Here is a 21,784-nt window from a genome sequence, read left to right on the forward strand (position 1 = left end):
ACATTTGTCCACTCACTCAACTTGTCCAAATCACACTGAAGAAGCTCTGCATCTTCCTCACAGTTCACCCTCCCACCCATTTTGGTGTTATCTGCAAATTTGGAGATTTAACATTTTGTTCCCTCATCTAAATCATTGATATGTATTGTGAATAGCTGGGGTCCCAGCACTGATCCCTGCAGTACCCTACTAGTCACTGCCTGCCAATATGAAAAAGACTTGTTAAACCTGCTCTTTGTTTCCTATCTGTCAAACAGTTTTCTATCCATCTCAATACACTACCCCAATCCCATGCACTTTAATTTTGCACACTACTCTTTTATGCAGGACTTTCTGAAAGTCCAAATATACCACATCCACTGGCTCCCCTTCACCATTCTACTAGTTACATTCTCAAAGAATTCCAGTAGATTTGTCAAGCATGATTTCCCCTTCATAAATCCATGCTGACTCTTTCAGATCCTGCCACTGTTTTCTAAGTAACCTGCTATAAATTCTTTGATAATGGATTCTAGAATTTTCCCCACTACTGACGTTAGGCTTACTGGTCTACAAAGGGAACTCCCTGATGCCCATGTGCTTGCGGGGCAACATTCATGCCACAGATGGCCCCCGGTCATGGGGCATCCCCAGCATTGGTGACGACTCCTGCAGTCTGGGCATCTTGGGCTTGGTCCAGCTCAAAGATATTGTAGTCAGATGCCCAGGCATACAGATCATCCATAACCTCTCGGATTCACCTGTCGGCTGACAACTGGGAGATGCCGCAGAAGATGCCAACGAGGGACAAAGAATCATTCCTGGTTGAGACTCAGCCTTGGGACCCCGAGATCTTATTGCTGTCATGCCATCACACTCAAAGCACCTGGGCTGCCTGAACTTGCACTGTGCCTTTAAGCTCGACAGGGAGTCAGTGTTGCAACCCTCTCCCACCCTTACTCCGACTGCCCCGCCACCTCTCAGAGTGGCATCCAGTGAGCCAGTTGTGCTGGGAAGCCTCGCTCTACACATTCGCACCCGTACAGATCAGGAGCCCCTAGATCCAGACCTCGCCCGCAAAATTGCCAAAATTAGGGAGGTCCTGCTCAGCTGTTATCCGGTCATCCAGATAGTTACCCTTTGGCCGTGAAAGGGTGCTCAGTGGTTATTCATGTAGGTTATTCACTCTTTTAATAAATTTAATGTATCCAATTCGTTTTTTTCCAGTTAACATGGTCAGTTCACTAACCTGCACATCTTTTGATTGTGGGGGTGAGACCCGCGAAGACACGGGAAGAATGTACAAATTTCACACGGACAGTGACCCGGGGCTGGGATTGAACCTGGGTCCATGGCACCGTGAGGCAGAAGTGCTAACCACTGCACCACCGTACCGCCCCTATGAAGGTTATTCATGAAGGCCCCGCCTGCTCAACCTTGCCCCTTGCCTGAGATGTGGTGATTCTCGGGTGAAATCACCACCAGTTAGCTCTCCCCCTCAAATGCCTATGGTCATCTGGGACTATGGCGACTTTACCTTTAGTTTCCCCTGCTTTTTATTATTTGAGTGTTGGCAGCTGCCTCTATGGTGCTGATGCTCCTAGAGTTCAGGCACACTGTTCAGGCATCAAAGGTTGCAGGACATCCAATCCACTAATCACCCTTTCAGACAGGCCACCTGATTTTTCAAAGAGGCACTTGAGAGTTCAGGGACCGTCAAATGTTATCACAACTAACAAGACTAAGCCCTCCTTTGAGATCGCCTTCAGCTGTCAAGCTAGAGGATGGTCCCAGTCAAACGGGAGTGAAACTGAAAGTTGAACACCCCCGAGTACAAAGTTAGACAGAAGGCAGACTGCAACATTGGAACCACAGAACCTGCTGGAACCTCAAGGGGGGGGTGAAATGTACTTTCGTAAGACAAGCTATACCACGGCTCTGTCCTGTGAAGGTTTGGTAGGACAGGCAGGCGGCAACTATGTTTGGCCCTGTTGTGGGTCTCCACAATATTTAACGATGGCATGAATGCCTCACGTACAACCCCCCCCCCAATCCCCCCCCGGTCGAGGGACAACCCCCAACCTGGCCCCCTCCAGCCCACCAAACATCCCCAGCCCCCTTGAAGGGCCTACCCACCCCCCCCCCCCCTCCTTCACAGCACTGGGGTATCAGCTAAGGTACTTTTGAGTTGCATGCAGATAGATGGAGAGGGCTGCTTACCTCCTCGCTTCCCCTTGGTGTCCATGGTGCCTGGTTCCCGCAAATGAGGTTTGGTCAGGTTCTCGCCTTTTCTGGGCAAGACCTGATCATGCCAGCTGAAGGAGGCCAGAAGAATGTCAAACTGTTGGGCTCTCCCTGACATAATGGGATCAGCACCGGGTACAGCGTGGCCGGAAAATCACGGCCAAAGTCTTTTTCTAGGGGACATTGTTGCACTTGAGTTCTTAGCTGTCTTGGAAGAAATGGCTTTTCCACCAGAAAATGTCAGTTGTTATTATGCTGGCTTTAGATGGTTATTAATGCTCCTGACACCTGATTTGAGTCTTACGCAGACTGCGGTGATCCCATTGTGAACTGGCTGCGTTCACAAAATCTGAGGGCGATCTGGGGGGGGTATTCTCCGTTGCTTGATGCAGAAATCGTATTCGACAATTGGGCGGAGAATCCCTGTTTGTGACAGAATCGCTGTTTTTCAGATGCTCCGCCCCTCCAAATCGGTGTCATCTAGGAGCGCGCCGCACGCCGTTGCAACAGCCTCAGCGTGTCGCTTTGAGGCCCTCCCCCGATGCTCCGCCCCCGATGGGCCGAGTTCCCGACTGTGCGGGTCGCGTGTGGTCTGTCAGTTTGTAAACCCAGCGTGTCGGCTGCGGACTGTGTCCAGCGCTGCCAATGTCGGGCGGGAGCCGTGCTGCTGGCAGGGGGGCTTCAGCGAATTCTGAGGGGACTGGTGGGGGGGTGTCCAGTGGGTGGCGTGCGGGTGTCCAGGGGTAACACTATTTGGCCACCAGGTCCGCGTGCAGCTGGCGCCATGTTTTACGACGCAGCCACTGCAGGTCGTCGCCATGTGCATGAGCGGCCACGGACATGGCAATTTTCCAGCTTTTTTTTTGTGAACGCCAGGGGTTTTACATGGCACAGCTGCTAGCCCCTCACCGGGCGGAGCACCAGTGAGGGGTGACACTGACCTTTTTCATTATAAAACTAGACACTTCGTCTGGACATAGCCTCAAAATCGGAGAATCCAGGCCCTGGACATCCCAGCCATAAAAATTGAATGAATCCAACAGACTTGAACATAATAATAATAGTAATAATCTTTATTGTCACAAGCAGGTTTACATTAACAACACAGTGAAATTACTGTGAAAAGCCCCTAGTCGCCACCACATTCCGGCGCCTGTTCGGGTACACAGAGGGAGAATTCAGAATGTCCAATTCACCTAACAAGCACGTCTTTCGGGACTTGTGGGAGGAAACCGGAGCACCCAGAGAAAACCCACGCAGACACAGGGAGAACATGCTATTCTGCACAGACAGTGATCCAAGCCGGGAATCGATACTGGGACCCTGGTGCTGTGAAGCAACAGTGCTGCCCAGTGCTACCCACTGTGCTACCGTGCTGCCCTATGAGGAACCACGAGGAATCACCAGTACTACCAGCCATCCAAGGCCTGTACAAAATCCACCCAAGTGTAATGACTGAATGCAATAACTTGCATTTTTACCATATTCTTTAAAAATGGGAAAATACGTGAAGGGACGTTTGTGGTGTGGAGCTTTGTTATTCCCAGTGTTTAGCTGGAGAAAGATATAGCTTCTGCAAAGCTAGATTTTGCATAAACAGCCTGGCTACATAGAGGCAGTGAAAACCTGAGAGAGCTTGTGAGAGGTACAAGGTATTATACTACATGTGGAAACTGATCTCTCGTGGCTTAATGCCAACTACATATCCTATAAACACTTCAGTCTGGGGTGGGGTGGTGAAAAGTAGTGTTTTGTTATAACAGCTAAGTAAGGGCTATGAGACACAGAATGTTACTGTGAGGGAGGGTCTTGGAACCTAAGTGTGCACAGTAGTTGGATAAAAGAGCAGAGGAAAACCCTGATAAAGAGCTTCGCCACTCACAGTAAAAGAGTACATTTTGTGGAGAAATGAAATGAAAATGAAATAAAAATCGCTTATTGTCACAAGTAGGCTTCAATGAAGTTACTGTGAAAAGCGCCTAGTCGCCACATTCCGGCGCCTGTTCGGGGAGGCTGTTACCGGAATTGAACCGTGCTGCTGGCCTGCATTGGTCTGCTTTCAAAGCCAGCGATTTAGGCCTGTGCTTAAATGTTGAGAAGGCAACATTCTCAAAACAATAAAGTGACACCAAAAAGAAAGTATTAATAAATAAATCAGAAATAATGTAATATTTCAAACGATAAGTTAACTGCAACATATAAATCAGAAGATAATATGGTATTCAACTGACAGCAACCTTTGCCTGCTCCCAGCCGCCACTCAGTGGCCTGAGCCTGCAACTGCAAAGCAGTTCTTTTTCAACATGCTCTCAAAATGTTGCAATTATTGTGACAACCCAACGGTTATGTGCCAAAATATATGACAACTGCAATTTTGCAAGTCCTACCATAGCATTCTTTACAAGTGTGACGGAATTTTTAGGTAAATATTTGTACTATTATAATAGAATTTCCCATTATGGGGGTTTTCACTGGAATGTGTGGCTAAATTGGTTAACAGCTGGTCTGTGATGTAGAGAGAGGCCAGAAGTGCAGGTTCAATCCCTGTATCGGCTGAGCTTATTCATGAAGGCCCCACCTTCTTAACCTAGCCCCTCGCCTGAGATGCAGTGATCCTCAGCTTAAATCACCACCAGTCACCTCTCCCCGTTTTAGGGAGATTGCAGGGAAAGGGACAGAGAGGAGGCAGAGGAGAGAAGGATTGAGGAGAGGAAAAATAAAGTAGTGGACTGAGAGGTTGAGGAAAATGGGGATTTTGCATTATCAGGTCCTCACACGTGTAATGAGATAAATGGTCATTTTCTTTCTTGTGGTGTGTCTCAATTTTATAGGTTTCATTAGCATCATGTGAGCGACTTGCTTCAATTATTGTCTGTTAGGAAAACACAAGTAGTTTGAAAGAATTTATATTTGTATTGGTAAACATTAGAACTAATGTATAGTTTTAAATGGGCTTAATTTAATGTTTCTGTGCCTGAAAGTTAGATTCATACTGGACAAAAATGTTTGTATGCGTGGGGGTTGGTTAAATTCCAGCTGTGTTTCTATTGTGCTCAGAGGGAGCCATGGTGTGAAGAATTAATAAAAGGCATAAAGATACGGGTGTTGTTTAGCAAATGTTTAGTTTAGCTAATTTGATTGTGGTTGAAGATATGTATTGATCAAGAAAGCAGCTCTTACTACTCTGCTAGAAGCAGTTGGTTTAGAAGGTTAGAGAGAGAACATGCCTCTCAGCTTTTCTAGAAGAAAAGCCATACCATGGAGTAATGGTGAAGAAAACAAGTGCAGAGATCTGAAGAGCAGCTAGCTAAGGAAACCAGAGAACTGAAAATAAGTTTCCAAGAGGTCTAAAATAAAGGTACTAGAATAGAGCACTGTTCAGTAAAGACAGACAGGGCTGAGAAGAAAGTGGAGTGTCAGAAAGATATCTGAAGTGATTTACAGTTTGTGAGATTTTTCTACAGCCTGTGGAATGTGAGTTGAAGTAACTATGGAAATTGATGGTTGGATCCTGGAGTTTGTGTAATTGCAGTTAAGACAAACAAAGGAAACCTAAAAGGAGATTGTGTAAACTCCTGGACTGGATTCGAAGTTAAAAGTGGAGCAGAATCTTGGGTTAAAAGGAGTCATTTGTAAAACCAGGGCTGGATTTTTCGAAGGCAAACCACTAAGGGAAAGCATTATTATGAGAAGATTTTAAAGCGTGTTTTTGGGAGTAATATTGCATTGGCTGTTGCAGCCATCAGAGGCAGTAGATTAGCTGATGTGTCACTGAACCATATGGACCAGGAGGGAATGGGTTCTTCCCTGTTCCATAATGAATGAGCAGAGGGATGATGTGAACTGGCCTCAGTGTTCTTGGAATAGGGAGGGGAAAATCAGCAAGGATCGACAATCTAGTAGTTCCTGCGGTAAAGTATACTTCTGAATGTTAGGTAAAGAAATGATCGGCCCAACTGTAGTGCTCTTGGCTCGCACTGGAAGAATAGAACTTGAGTGAGGTTCTCTGCGACTCCTGGAGGGTATGGAATCAATATAAGTTACAGGAGCATGTTTTCCTCTGGAGCCATGCTGGCATACTGCCAGTGAACAAGACCAAAACAATGGACAGGCATACTCCAAAGTAATTCCAGATGAAAAGTTATACCTTGCCATTTGTGTCATAGCAATGCTGGCCACTAGGAACATTCAAGCAGTTCTGTTGCTCATGGTTGCTATGGTGTTGGGGAGGAAGGATTGTATATTAACAGCTTCAAGGATTATAATCGATTGCAAGATGATCAATTCAAGGATTGCTACGTTAAATCTCTTATTTTAAAAATCAAAAGATCCCCACTGCCCAAGCTGTTCTGTTCAAATCCTTCCTCAAATCATGACTTGTATGCAGACTGTTACGGGCTTATAGAATCCAGTATTTTACTTTGATTTATTTTCTTTTTGCATTTTCACCATTTACTTTTTTTTCTGTTTATTTCTTCTGTTATTCTATTTCTCCACTTGTACTTGTTGCCCCAAATGAAATGTAATAATACTAGGCTTTGGTTTTTATAAAAGGACAATATCATATACTTATCATTGCAGTAGACGTCTTCTGCCATAATGAATAACCAGCAGAAAATGGTTTCGGTATGAATCCAGCAATATAGCGTACCAACACACTATTTTACTTCAGTTTACATCACTGTCGTGTTTAATGTTATAGATAGAAGAGGTCACTCATCAATATTTGTGACTATTTGTAAAAATGCATGATGAAAATTTGAAATAAAAACAGAAAATACTGATTTGTCAGTATCTGAAAAGGAAAAAGTAATTTGCACTTTACTCCATTTAACAGTAACATCATATGCACAGGCAAAATCTTACCATGTGAATTTGTTTAGATCAAAGCAAAAAACTTTCTTTTATAAGAACGGTTGTATAATAAAATTCCAAACTCTGCAGTTTCTGATTAGATTTGGAAACTGATAACTATATTATCAAGCTATTTATTTACATGCACAGAAAACAGTTTTATAAGACCGTTGGTAAAATTAACCTGAACATTTTCAGCTAAGCTTTCCTAAAGTAAATCCAAGGAACAAAAGATATTCTAATAGTGGTGTTTGTGAATCAGCTCTTTTAAAGACATGTGCTCTTTGCTTTGCAGTCGGAAATGTGGACAGTATAGTATGAACCAAGTGCACTCCAGAAACACTATGGGGAAGCCCCAGTATGAACGGTCCTACTCCCAGGATTCCCTGGACGAACTGTCTATGGATGACTACTGGAGTGAAGTGGAACACATCCAAACGACCCAGGAAAATGACCAGGAAGAGCAGGAGGAGGTGGCTGTGAAAGTGCCTGATGGTAGGTGAAATCTATTTGGCTAATTCCTCCAATGTTACTAAACTGAATTAATGGTGAGAAATTACAAAACTCCGAGGTTCAGAGGAATTGGGGTGTCCAAGTACATAAATTGCAAAAGGCAAGTATGCAGATACAAGTCATTAGGAAAGCACATAGATTGTTATTGTTTATTGCAAAGGGAATTGAATGCAAAAGTCGGGGAGGCTGTTACGGGAATGCTTCAGTTATACAGGGTATTGGTAAGACCACATCTGGAGTATTGGTATCCTTAGTTCAGGAAGGATGTAAATGCATTGGAAGCAGTTCAGAGAAGGTTCATTCAACAAAAACAGGAATGGGCAGCTTATCTTATGAGGAAAGACTGGACAGGCTAGTAGGAGTTTAGAAGAGTGAGAGGCAACTTGATTGAAACATATAAGATCCTAAGGGGACCTGACAGCATCCAAATGCAGAGTATGCTTTCTCTTGTTGGTGAATCTAGAACTAGGGGTCACTGTTATAAAGTAAGGGGTTGCCCATTTAAGAAAGGGATGTGAAGAATTTATTTTCTCTTCAAGGGCAGCGTTTCTTTGGAACTCCCTTCCTCATCAGACAGAGGGCGGGATTCTGTGTTTCAGAGACTATGGGCTGGATTCTCTGTCGGCGGGATCCTCCGTTTCGCCAGCAGCGCACTCACGCCCGCGGATTTCTCGACAGCGTGGGGGTGCCCACAATGGGAAAATGGGAAATCCCATTGGCCGGCTGCCGGGGCGGAGAATCCCGCTGCTGGCGGGGGGGGGGGGGCACCGCACCAGAAAATGGATGCGGCGGGACGGAGAATCCCGCCCTATGTGCTCCCACCACAGGAGAATTGACACACTAGCACTAGCAGCATTGCCAAGGTGATATTCTCATACCTTTATTATGCAAAATTATGCATAGCAGTGAGCACACTGGTCTCCCTGCACTTACCGGTCTCGGGCCGCCATTTTGAATGGGCACCCTGATCCCAGCGTCCAGAGGCAGACATCCCTCCCGTCCACAATGCAAATATGGGCCTCCCTCAGTGACAAGGGGTGCATCCTCCCACCCCTCATCAAGGAGGGGCATCGTTCCAGCCACTAAGGGGAGTAATGGGTCACCCATCCCCACACTACGCACACATTTTTAAACATTTTTAAAAATAAATTTAGCGTACCCAATTCATTTTTTCCAATCAAGGGGCAATTTAGCGTGGCCAATCCACCTACCTTGCACATCTTTAGGTTGTGGGGGCGAAACCCACGCAAACACGGGGAGAATGTGCAAACTCCACACAGACTGTGACCCAGAGCCAGGACCGAACCTGGGACCTCGATGCCGTGAGGCAGCAGGGCTAACCCACTGCACCACCGTGCTTCCCTACAAATTACGCACGCACGAGGGTGACCCCACCCACTTGACCATTGTTATGATTGACAGTTGCTGGCCACTTCAACAATGCTGGGTTAATAGACTTTGCAGAGAGCACTTAGTATTGTCGAAGTGACCTGCAGCTGTCAATGAGAACAGGGTTGTTTATGAGCATTGCAGTTAGCATCAATGGAGGGTTCTTTGGATTAATTCAAGCTTGAAGGGACAGATAAATAAACAAACCCCTGTCTGCTGTATTGGAACCATTAAGCTGTCAATCAAAGGCTAGTTGAAGGTACTGCACTGTGAAATTGATTTAATGCGAAGCATTTCAAAGGCTCTCAGGAGATTTCTATGGTTTTTCAAATGCTATGGGGCTTTCTAGGAAGGCTCAGACATTTCAAAAAGCAACACTTTTGAAAGCAAAGGGCTGAAGGAGCAGATGTGAGGAAAGGGAAAGACTCTTGCATCTTCAATTAACTATCTGATCTGCCCATCAGCTGGAAGGCAGAGCATTTCAGAGTGAGAAGGCCTCTTGAAAGTTTAAACAGATCAGACAAGGATGCTGATTTTGTACAGAGGGTTGTCTGAGATCACCATGCAAACAGGGATCTTCAGGTTGCCCAGGGCTGGAAGGGGCAGTCCAGACAAGGGACCCTTACCCACAGCCCAAGTTCACAAACCCCTAGGGTCCTTACGGGACTCTCCCTTTGCGGTCAGGGAGCAGCAGAAGAGCACAGGAGCTAAGGGCTAACCTCCTTGACCCCCTCGGGGTCCATCGCGCCATGACAGCACTTGTCTATACTTGCACCAAAGCCCACCTGGTGGCATTCCTGCTGGGGAGGTGGGGGGGGGGGGGGGGGGGGGGGTGGAGGTGGAGATTCCAGCCCATTAATAGCATTCAAATGAATACATACGAGCTGTGTGCAATATCGTGGAGACGGGATAGGCCTGGCACCCTGCTTTGATCCCGGTTTTGGGCCAGCACAGGATTCGCCACCAAATCTGGATTCCCCATCTTAGAGGTAGGAAACGGAGAATTTGAACGTTTTAAAGATAGGGAGAGATAGGACTGGATTCTCCGATTTTGACGCCAAAATCTCATTCGGCGATTGGCCGGAGAATCCATTTTTTCTATGAAATCGGAGGTGGCGCCGAGTTTCGGATGCTTCGCCCCCTCAAAAATGGCGTAATCGCTGAGTATGCCGCACACCGTTGGGGCAGCCTCAGGATGTCACCTGAGGCCCTCCCCTGATGCTCCGCCCCCGATGGGCTGACTTCCCAACGGCATGTGGAGCATGTGCTCACAGTTTCGGTGACCTCGCGTGACGGCTGTGGACTGTGTCCAATGCCGCCATAGTTGGGGGGGTGGGAGCCATTCCGCTGGCTGCAGAGGCTTCGGCGGAGGATGGGGGGACTGGTGGGGGTGGTCCTGGGGTGGCGAGGGGGTTACAGGGAGGTACTCTTTGACAGGACAGGTCCGCGCGCGGCCGGCGCCTTGTTGTACGGCACGACCGCTGCAGGTCGCCGCTGTGCGCATGCACGGCCACGGACCCGGCAGTTCTTCGTCCATATCTGCAGCTAAACCCGGGGGCTCCTAGAACCCCACCGGACAGAGCATCGGTGCGGGTCGCCGCCGTCTTTTTGGTTGTAAGACTAGACACATGCACCGGACATAGCCTCAGAATCGGAGAATCCAACCCATAGATTCTTGATAAACAAGGGGGTTAAAGGTTACCAGGGGTAGGGAGGAGTTTACAGTAAGAATAGCCATGATCTTATTGAATGGCAGAGCAGACTCGAAGAGCCAAGTGGCCTACTCCTGCTCCTAATTTGTATGTATATTAGTATGTAATCAAAACAATTATATTGCGGTAGCACGGTGGTTAGCACTGTTGCTTCACAGCGCCAGGGTCCCAGTGTCGATTCCCGACTTGGGTCACTGTGTGGAATATGCATGTTCTCCCTGTGTTTGCATGGGTTCCTCTGGGTGCTCCAGTTTCCTCTTACAAGTCCCGAAAGACGTGCTTTTTAGGTGAATTGGACATTCTCAATTCTCCCTCAGTGTACCTGAACTGGTACCGCGATATGACAACTAGGGGCTTTTCACAGTAACTTCATTGCAGTGTTAATGTAAGCCTACTTGTGATATTAATAAAGATTATTATTATTTTTATGTTAGTTAAGGCTTCCTCCATTCCAACAGTTAAAGCTGAAAATAACTCTAAATTACTGTAAAATTAATTTTATTACACAATATTAACTCTAAAATATATACACAGACTAGTTACTTATCTGGAGCATGATGCCAAAGTATGAAGGGACATATCAATGCCCGGAATTGAAACCGGACCCTGGAGCTGTGAGGCAACAGTGCTAACCACTGTGCCGCCATTTCTCAGGAAATCCGCCAGTGTCCTACAAGTCATATGATGAAAGTTCCAGGAATATATTTAATTACAGCTGGCACCTCTGGGCGGGACTTTCTGCGCAACCCACCACGTGTTTCCACAGTGGCGGAGACGAGCTGCCATTGCAGGCAGCAGGATCTCCTGTCAATTGGATTTCCTGTTGAATGCAACCCTCGCCACTGCAAAATATGGTGTGCCAGTGCCAGTCCCGCCAGCGTGAACGGCTGGAAAATTCCAGCCATGGTTTCAGAATCTAGCCCCAGATTGTAGGGGCTGGATCATTTTTTCAACAGCTTAATTCATAAAAGGTCTTTATTGTCACAGTCTTGCATTCATTTTTTTCCTTTTACTTCCTGTGTAGAGGGGGAAGTGGAGGCAGAGTGGCTAAAGGATGCCGGCCTTTCAGGCCTAGTCAGTGGAGACACCCAGGAAAGCATAACATTACTGTCAACCCTAACCCGTACCCAAGCGGAAGCTGTTCAGAGAAGAGTGGAAACATTTACAATGACAATGAGGAAAAAGAACAAACAACAGTTCCCTGATGTCAGGGACATCTTTAGTCCACAGGTAGGAGGGCACATTCAGTCGAAAAGAAATCCGTGAAGCAGGCCTCTCATTTTCTTGAAGCTTGGATATCCTAAAAAGGGCTTGGGATGGAGACTTGTCAATATTAAGATGGTTCTCCCCATATAATAAGGAGACAACATTTGGCAGGATTTGCATAATGGTAGAGGCAAAGAATAACCATTGCACAAGGACTTAAAATATATGCTCGGAAATTGGTTTGTCCTTGGCCCTGAAACTCTATGGGGTTCTCCTGATTTCCTGCTCCAACTTGGAATAAGCAAGTAGGAGCCTAGCAGATCTCCCAGAGATGCAGTGTTATCAATCATTTGCACCATTCCTCTGGGACTTCTGCCAGAGTCTCACCAAAGAGAAATGGGGAGAACCCCACTTACGAATTTAAGCATCATTATTCCTCTCTAGAGTTTAGAAGAATGAGGGGAGATCAAATTGAGGTGTACAAGATGATAAAAGGTATGGATAAAGTAGACGTGGAGCGGATGCCTCCTCTTGTAGGCCATTCTAGAACAAAAGGTCATAGTATTAGGATAAGAGGCAACAAATTTAAAACTGAATTGAGAAGAAACTACTTCTCCCAAAGGCTTGTGAATCTGTGGAATTCGCTACCCCAGAGCGCGGTGGATGCTGGGACAGTGAGTAAATTTAAGGAGGAGTTAGATAGATTTTTAATTGGTAACGGGTTGACAGGTTATGGAGAACAGGCAGGATGGTGGAGTTAAGGCCAAGGTGAGATCAGCCATGATCGAATGGCGGAGCAGACTCGATGGGACAAATGGCCTAATTCTGCCCCTAAATCTTATCGTGACAACAAGAACTTGCATTTGTATGATGCCTTTAATGTGGAAACTTGTCCAAAACATTCAGAAAAAGGGAAATGGAATAATAAACAGAAGGGAAATAGAATATTAAACAGTGAACATTACAAGCTGCAGTATTTCTTGCACGAGCAGGGAACTCAGAGGAGAGAGTCATGGATGGCATAATCTACATCCTTCTGTTTATTGCCTGGAGTGGACATTCTTATGGTCTAGTAACCTGCAAAGATGTCAATGGTAGGTAAACTGAATACGGGCAACAACCTATACAATGATAAATTAACTGGGCATGAAAATTGAACCCTCCTGACAATAGAGTTCAACAGAGACGGGTTGTGCACAGGCGCAGTGTATTGGGACTGGAATGTACCAAGAGATAAGAATGGAATTTGAGTTTCAGTTTCTCCATACAGCAAGTTCCAATTTTTTAACTATGTCAGTCATGGAATCCACAGGGGACATCTGTACCGATATAAAACAATGTAACGGAATCGAAAAACACTTTAAATACATTTGTAGCACTCAAAAGTCACACTTTACTGACAGGCGTAAGCAACCATTGCTTCAACATTGCTACTGGTGATGTAAGCAGATGAAAGCTAAATTATTAATCTTGACATTCCTCAGTTAATTATTATAAGTAGAGGAATCAACACATTTCCAGTAAAATGGGTTAACATACTTAAATTGCTGAATAAGGAATACCATCCAACGCATAAAGAATTTGTTGGCTGATATCACCAAAATTAATTTTTAGACTTAAGATTTTAGTTCAAATAAACAGGTAGGAAAACACACCACTGATTTATATTGCACTTGATGCCACAACACAACACAATGACTGTGACCAGGATCCCCGTCCTTGCAGGGTGTTTCCCAGAGGCGGCTCGCCAGTGGCTGCTGAGGGAATTTTCTGTTCCCGCAGAGGTCTATGACATTTTGTATGGCTTGCTCATCCTGCCACCGGGGAACCCACTACAGGGGGTTCACCTTCAGTGGAACCAGAAAATCTCGCCAGTAGGAAGGGCAGGAAAATCCCACCCTCCATTTCCTCCTCATTGCCTTTGAGGGTTCTCCATGATTCAGGACACTTGTCTGTTTCTGTATAATCAATCTTAATTTATTAATACTCCACACAAAATTCTAGATCCAAAGTTCCAACTCAATTTACAAAGACCAGAATTCTACGTTCGCAGGGATTTTTTGTTCCTGCCGGCAGTGCCGGGGCTTTCCCAGCAGCATGGGGTGGCTTCAATGGGAAATCTCACTGACAAGCGCAGGAAGAAAAAATCCCGCCGCCAGTGAACGGCCTGCCGCCGAGAATCACGTGTTTTGGGGACTGGAGAATCCAGCCCATAGTCTCAGAACTGCATTTCAAGTGAATCTTGTCAACCTTGATGTAGCCTTTGACCTCCGAGACGAGCTTCCAAAACCAGACTGGGCTGGTTTAGCTCACTGGGCTAAATCGCTGACTTTTAAAGCATACCTAGCAGGCCAGCAGCATGGTTCAATTCCCATACCAGCCTCCCCGAATAGGCGCCGGAATGTGGCGACTAGGGGCTTTTCACAGTAACTTCATTGAAGCCTACTCGTGACAATAAGCGATTTTCATTTTTCATTTTCAAACGATCACTAAGACGGCCTATTTCCACCTGTGTAAAACTGCCTAATTCCACCCTGCCCCAGCTTATCTATTGCTGCAGCCCTCATCTATGCCTCTAACATGTCCAGACTTGACTATTCCCTCGCATCCCTGGCTGATCTTCCACACTCTCATCTTGGTGCACGTGGCCATCCAAAACTCTGCTGCCTGCGCCCTAACTTGCACCATTTCCCGTTCTCCCATGACCACTGGTTCACTGCCTTACATTGCCCCCTGGTCAAGCAACATCTCGATTAGAAAATTCCCATCCTTGTTTTCAAATCCCTCCTATCCATCTCTATAATATCCTCCAACCACACAACCCTCCTAGACAACTGCACTCCTCTAATAGAGGCCTCTTCTGCCTCTCCGATTTTAGCTGTTCCTGTATTGGTGGTCACGCCTTCAGTTACTGAGGGTCCGAGCTCTGAAACTCTCTCATTAAAACTCTCCTCCCCCCTACTATTTTTTTCCTGAAGACACTCCTTAAAGCCTACTTTTTTGACCCAACCTTTGGCCATCTAATTCCACCTTATGTGGCCTAGTGCTAAACTTTGCTCTGTAAAGCACTGTGAAGCAACGTGGACTGTTTCATTGTGTTCAAAGTACTAGCTGTTGTGGTGAAATGACATCCTGCCTCCAGTGTCCCTTTTAGAAATGTCTCTCGTGCTGTAATTTAAAGTAAACCAGGAAGAGGCCACAAATATAAAATCAGGCTCCCATTATTTAGTATCAACCGACAACACAAGATCATGGGCAGGATTCTCCCCTACCCGGCGGGGCGGGGGGTCCCGACGGGATGGAGTGGCGTGAACCACTCCGGCATCGGGCCGCCCCAAAGGTGCGGATGCCGCACCTTTAGGGGCCAATCCGTCACCTTTAGGGGCTAGGCCCGCGCCAGAGTGGTTGCCGTCCCGCCGGCTGCCGTTGAATGCCTTTGGCGCCATGCCAGCCGGGGCCGAAGGGACTCCGCCGGCCGGCGGAAGTCATCAGCAGCTGCTGATGTCATCCCCGCGCATGCGCAGGGGGATCACCTCCGTGTCGGCCATTGCGGAGGCTATGGCCGACATGGAGGGGAAAGAGTGCCCCCACGGCACAGGTCCTCCCGCGGATCGGTGGGCCCTGATTCCGGGCCAGGCCACCGTGGGGGCACCCCCAGGGGCCAGATCGCCCCGCGCCCCCCTCCCCCAGGACCCCGGAGCCCGCTCGCGCCGCCTGGTCCCACCGGTAAGGGAGGTGGTTTAATTCACGCTGGCGGGACCGGCATTACAGCAGCGGGACTTCGGCCCATCGCGGGCCGGAGAATCGCCGGGGGCGGCCCGCCGACTGGCGCGGCGCAATTCCCGCCCCCGCCGAATCTCCGGTGCCGGAGAATTCGGCGGCCGGTGGGGACAGGATTCACGCCACCCCCCGGCGATTCTCCGACCCGGCCGGGGGGGGGGGGGGGGGGGGGGGGGTCAGCGAATCCCGCCCCATCTCTTTTCATTTTTTGCCTTGGGGAAAGGAAAACATGCCTGTCCTTTTTTTATGAATTCATTTAATGTAAAACACAATCTGAACGCTGAATATTTAGAGCAATATCTTTTTCCAACAATAGTTTTTTTAATACTACATTGGCCATGAATTTGAAGAATATAAGCATGTGAACAGCACATGCCATTGTGAATGGGCAAATCGGCCAAAAACTTGAACAAAATGCTCCTCTTGTTAGTTTTGCGAAAATGCATCTCACACATAACCTTACCATCGGAAACGTTCTGCCCCAGATTGACAGTCAGTATTGGTGAAATATCTATTCATTGTTCTGGCTTTTGTTTCTATATCCTCAGACTCTTTCCTTGCACATTAGAGGTTGGAGGATTCACAGGCTCATTAACAATCTGTCCAGCCATGATGTGAACATCTGCTCAACCTTTATGTCAGTAAATACGTTGGTTGGTCCTATTTGTTGGTAGGGTTTTCTGAACTCCCACAACCCACATATTGTGGGGTATAATCTATACCCACTAGGCACAAGTTACAAACTGGAGGTCAAGCCAGAATTCGGGGCTGCTGCTTTCGTCCCCATTCAGCAGGACTTTGGATCCAGCGGTATGAATGCTATCACAAAGTCAAAGGTTCCTTTTTTTTGCACTGGTACTACAATGTTCATGTACGTCATTCTTGGGACAAGTTGTAGAGTTACCTTATCATAATTTCTTTTCCTGTGCTGTCCAGCCTGATGGTAGTCAGGTTTCACAGTAAAAGTCACATTACAGCACCAACCCCTGCTCTTTGCCTCTGAGTTATTGGAAATCATGTAGCCAAACTAAAGTGCAAAAAGCAAATACCTTAAGGAGAAATTATAGAACAGATTTTAAAAAATATTCTTATTTCAGTACTGTAAAAATATGAATGCCTCTGAAATAAATGTAAGTGGAAAGGTTATTTTATGAAGGCAGGTTTATTTGCCCTCAGCTATGTATCCTCCACAAGTGCACACTATTTATTACTGTCGCAAGAGGGACGGTTGTAACACTTCAATTTGCATTTTGTTCCTTTCATTATTCTTTCTGTTTGAGTTGTCACCTTTCCTCCATTAGTCTTTCAGCTAATGAGGGAATAATATCAGCCATCACTATCACTCTGTGATCACTTGATTGTCGCTCAATTATACAGAGTTATAGATGGGGACTTTATATTGACTTTCAGGCCTCAAGTTCAAATGAAGCTGAAGCTTCAGCTGCTCCAAGTGATGAAAATGAAAGAGAAGATACCACTGACATAATGGCAGGTATGACATATATTTTAAAGACTATTCTGCTCATATTTACCATTTTGGCTTTTATGCCACTTGTTTTCTATTTACCATTGCTCAACTGGATGAAACAATTCTTGGCTCACATATTCAGTGTTGAGTGACAAGAGTTGCATTTGTACATTATGGGCCATGTTCAGCTCTTGCTATCAGTGGGTACATTTCATCTAATGCCTTGTTTATTTTTTAATTGCTTATTGAGGCAAAACATTTGTCATGCTTTTAAAAATAAGTTCCGCGATTCCTACAGAAGCATTTTTTTTTCTTTTAACTTTCACCATTCCAAAGTTGAGTTCCTGATTTCTCGGTGTGCTGTGACAGATTATGATTTATGCGTACCATGCCACCAACATGTACAATTCCTATAAAATGTTGTGATGTGTTAGCTTTTTAAAATGTATAATACAGATCAAGTTTATCTGAAACCCTTGGGGTCGACTGCATTTTGGTATTTAGATATTTTTGGATCTACAACATATATGGCAGGCTTATAGGCTAAGCCTAGGCTAGCTATAATCACAATGTTCATATACTTGGGACAAGTTGTAGGGTAGAAACATGTTACCTTATCATAATTTCTTTCATAGTTTCTCCATTTGCCAAAAATCACTACTTCTTAGCTGTTAATATTTATTACACCTGTAATATAACATCACATTGTTTTATTAACATACAAATTAACTGCATAGCTGTTCAGAATAAGTTTAGTTTTTGAACGTGTTCAGTTTTCGGGTGTACGGAAAAAGGATATTCAACCTGTAGATTGTTCTTTGATTCCAATGCTGTATATGTCCCACATTCATAAAGTAGAATTTTGCTGCAGGAGCTGTGAAGGAACAGTAAGTAATGAAGTCTATTTCTCAGTTCGGTGAACACTCAGGATAATAACCAGCACCTCTTTTCCTTCCAGTCCAGCTGATCAACCTGCCCACCAAGGATGAAGGTGTTCAACAAACAGCTGATATCAATTTAGAAATATCTTACTCTGAGCAAGCTGCAAATATGAAAGAAAAATCAAGCAACATAAATCCCAAAGGAGAGGATGATGCATCTCTGCCTGTAAGTAGGAGGGCATTTGGCCCTTTGTGAGTGTGCTAGCTCTTTGAGAGAGATTTATAATTAGCCCCACTGCACTGCAAAGTTTTCTGCTTCAAGTATATATCCAATTCCCATTTGAAACATTCTGTTAAATTTGCTTCCTGCACCATTTAAGTTAATTATTAGAACTCATTGCACAAGTTTTTTTCCCTCATGTTGCTTCTGATCTTTTGCTAATTCCTTTAAATCTGTGTCCAGTGGTTTCCAACTCTTCTGCCACTGAAACCAGTTTCTCCTTATTTACTCTATCAAAACCCTTTATGATTTTAAACACATTTATCAAACCTCCCCTTAAACTTTACTGCTTCAATAAGAACAACTCCCTACTTCTCCAGTTTGTAGTTAACAGTACCTACAATGTAGGACAAAATGCACAAGATGAAATATCGGGCGCTTGTGATAAAGGGACGGCAACAATTATGGGTGATTTTAATTGACACATAAATCAGATTGACAATAATAGCTTGGATGAGGACTTCATAGCATGCTTTTAGAGAATGCATTTAGATATTTTCTTAGAGCATCACATTCTAGAACCAACCAGAGAGCAGGTAATATTAGACTTGGTATTGTGTAACGCGACTGGATTAATTAATGAACTCAGAGTAAAGCTACCCCTGGGTAGCAGTGACCACAATGTAAATCAGGAGTTGGAAGGGAGAGAAGAACTTGGTGAATTACAACACTAGGGAAGCAATACTGAGCAAACTGAGGCAACCACAGGCTGTCAAGTCTCCGCTTCCTGGTAGACTTCATCCTCGGGTCTTAAAAGTGGTGGATATTGGAGTTCTTTGAAGGAGTAACATACTCTGTGGATAAAAGGGAGCCTGTAGACATGGGCTTGATGTTGTATAGCTGGCACAAAAGGATTTGCTGATGCTTAGTGTTTCTGGCTACAACAATGTTACCAAGACATCTTCCTTCAGTTTGCTGATCACAAAACGCTCTCCCTCTGGATCCTTTGGAAGAAGAAATGTGAATACGTCTTATTTTGCTCCATGGCACAGACTCTGGACTGGATGCAAAGTACTGATTTAGTATTTCAGTAATGCCCTCTGTAGGTGATTTTTCTTCAGTCCATAATCAACATTACCCTCCACTTGACTACCCTGTTTCTATTTATATATATTTTTTAAACTTCTAGATTCCCTTTTATGTTACCCAATAATCTGTGATTCTTAAGATTACTTTCACTGACTCAAAATTTGCATGTTTTTTTGTAAATTTAGAGTGCCCAATTCAATGTTTCCAATTAAGGGGCAATTTAACATGGCCAATCCACCTGTCGTGCACATCTTTTGGTTGTGCGGTGAAACCCACGCAAACACGGGGAGAATATGCAAACTCCACATGGACATTGACCCAGAGCCCGGATCGAACCTGGGACCTCGGCACTGTGAGCCATCAATGCTAACCACTGCGCCATTATGCTGCGCCCAAAATTTGTATGTTTAAGCATCATTTGAGGATAGATAGTAACGAAGAATAATGATCTTGCCGACGTACCGATGGATAGTTACTGCTCATGAAATCATTCCCCACCAAGTGGCCTACACATGGAATAGACTTGCAGATGTAAAGGCAAAAACTCTGGAATTATTGAAGAATCATTTAGATTATCTAATGCCTTCAGGAAAGGAAAAGGGAAGGAACATGGGGAGAAAATAGTCAAACTCACTGCAAGAAATATTTTTCACAGACGTGGAATAAGTCTTTTAAACAGGCTGAGTTTCGTACTGTTGATCCTGAGTTAGTTGAATGTAAGGAATTTAATTCTACTGCAGAAATATACAATTCAACATACTTCTAAGGCTGGCATCACTCATCCACTCGTGACATGGCCAAAAAGGATCCTAAAATCCATCCATAATCTGTCTGTTACTAGATTGAACCTTGTCATATAATGCAATTTACTTGAAGCAATTTTCCATATTTGTTTTATTTTTTTCATGGGATGTAGCAATTGTTGTTAATGCGAAGCTGGTAGTGAACCTGTTTCTTGAACTGTTGACGTCCATCTGGTGCAATTGCACCCACAATGCTGTTGGGAAGTAAGTTCCAGGATTTGGATTCAGTGAAATATGCATGACTTCCTGGTTCCCCAGTGTCGCTTTTAGGATGAGCTGGGGAGTCCCTCTAGGAGGTTCCCATGCAAGGGTTTATCCTGCAATTTCCTCCACAGAATCCCTACAGTGTCTTCAGAAAAGGAAAAGGGAAGCAAAGCAAAGTGAGCAAGACAGCTGGTTTGTGATGAAGAGCGAGGCCAGCAGCGTGGGTTCAATTCCTGTACTGGCTGAGGTTATTAATGTAAGCCCCACCTTCTCAACCTAGCCCTTCACCTTAGGTGTGGTGACCCTCAGGTTAAAACACCACCAGTCTGCCCTCTCTCTCAAAGGGGAAAGCAGCAAATGGTCATCTGGGAGTATGGTGACTTTAAATTTAATTCCACTATAATAGGTTTTTGTTTAAGCAGTCTATTGGTTTTGATGATTATTGCTCTGCATTGGTTGGTCATATTTAACATCCAGTATACTCAGGTCTCTTTTTACAATTTCTTTCTTGGCTATTCCACCATTCATAGAGAACACGTATCACCCATTTGTTCCCTCATGTGAATATTTTATACCTAACAACAGGAGGTTGACCCTAATTGTGAGGTAATACACCACTCAGAGGAAATTTAAAAAGCAACAGTGGCAGACAACTAATGGAAAGAAGGCTGTGCAAAGAATGTTAGAATTTAAATAGATAATAAGAAAAAAATTGGCCCAGACTTTGCACGAAGAGTCACTCACCGTTTGATTGCTGCTCCTACCGTATTTTTCTGAATCACAAAGCAGCTTCACAATTCTGGGTCCTCCCAGCCTGGCTTCTCCAGAAATGCAGAGCGTATAGTCCATTGGTGGACTCGCAGCAGAGTAGCATTGGGGAAAGAATGGAGATATACCCTTTTATAGTATTAGCTGCCATGTGGTAAGTTTAAATGTTCAGTATGAATGGTAGTGGATGGCTGAGCAGTTGAATGGTTGAGTAGACATGATGGTGGGGAGGGTTCATGGGAAGATCATTGGGTAAGTGGGCAGGGTTCCAGATGAGTGAAGTGGTAAGTGGGTAGGGTGGAAGGTGAGTTGCGTGGTAGGTGGACAGGGTGGCAGGTGGGTAGGGTGGAAGGTGATTTGGGTGGCAAGTGGGCAGGCTGGTAATGGGGTAGGGTGGCTGATGGATAGCTGGGTAAGATGGATGAGGTGGGTAACTGAGTGAGTAGGTAGGTGGGTGTTAGGTGGGAAGGGGCAGGTCAGGGATTTAGTTGGGGGGGTATGGAGATTAGTCAGGGGATCGGGAACGGTAGTCGGGTCAGGTCGGGAGGGGTAGTCAGGTCCAGTTGAGGGAATAGTTGGGAGATCGGGGTACTCAAGGGGATTTGGGGATAGTTAGGCTTCAGGAGGTAGTCAGGATATTGAGGGGGTGTCAGAGGAACTCACTGTCATTGATT

The 21,784-nt window shown here is 45.3% G+C and overlaps 1 protein-coding gene across 2 annotated transcripts in view; it reads left to right on the plus strand.

Moving 5' to 3' along the window:
• The window catches only part of arhgap18 (Rho GTPase activating protein 18), a 117,964-nt gene that overhangs the window by 48,905 nt on the left and 47,275 nt on the right, over positions 1-21,784 (plus strand). For both annotated transcript variants that reach the window (XM_072499216.1, XM_072499218.1), the window contains exons 2-5: positions 7,373-7,572; positions 11,716-11,921; positions 17,088-17,169; positions 18,104-18,252. In XM_072499216.1, coding sequence (XP_072355317.1) covers positions 7,373-7,572; positions 11,716-11,921; positions 17,088-17,169; positions 18,104-18,252 — 637 coding nt within the window. The remainder of the gene's footprint in view (positions 1-7,372; positions 7,573-11,715; positions 11,922-17,087; positions 17,170-18,103; positions 18,253-21,784) is intronic.

Source organism: Scyliorhinus torazame, chromosome 4, assembly GCF_047496885.1.
Source record: "Scyliorhinus torazame isolate Kashiwa2021f chromosome 4, sScyTor2.1, whole genome shotgun sequence".
Taxonomy (NCBI): Eukaryota; Metazoa; Chordata; class Chondrichthyes; order Carcharhiniformes; family Scyliorhinidae; genus Scyliorhinus; species Scyliorhinus torazame.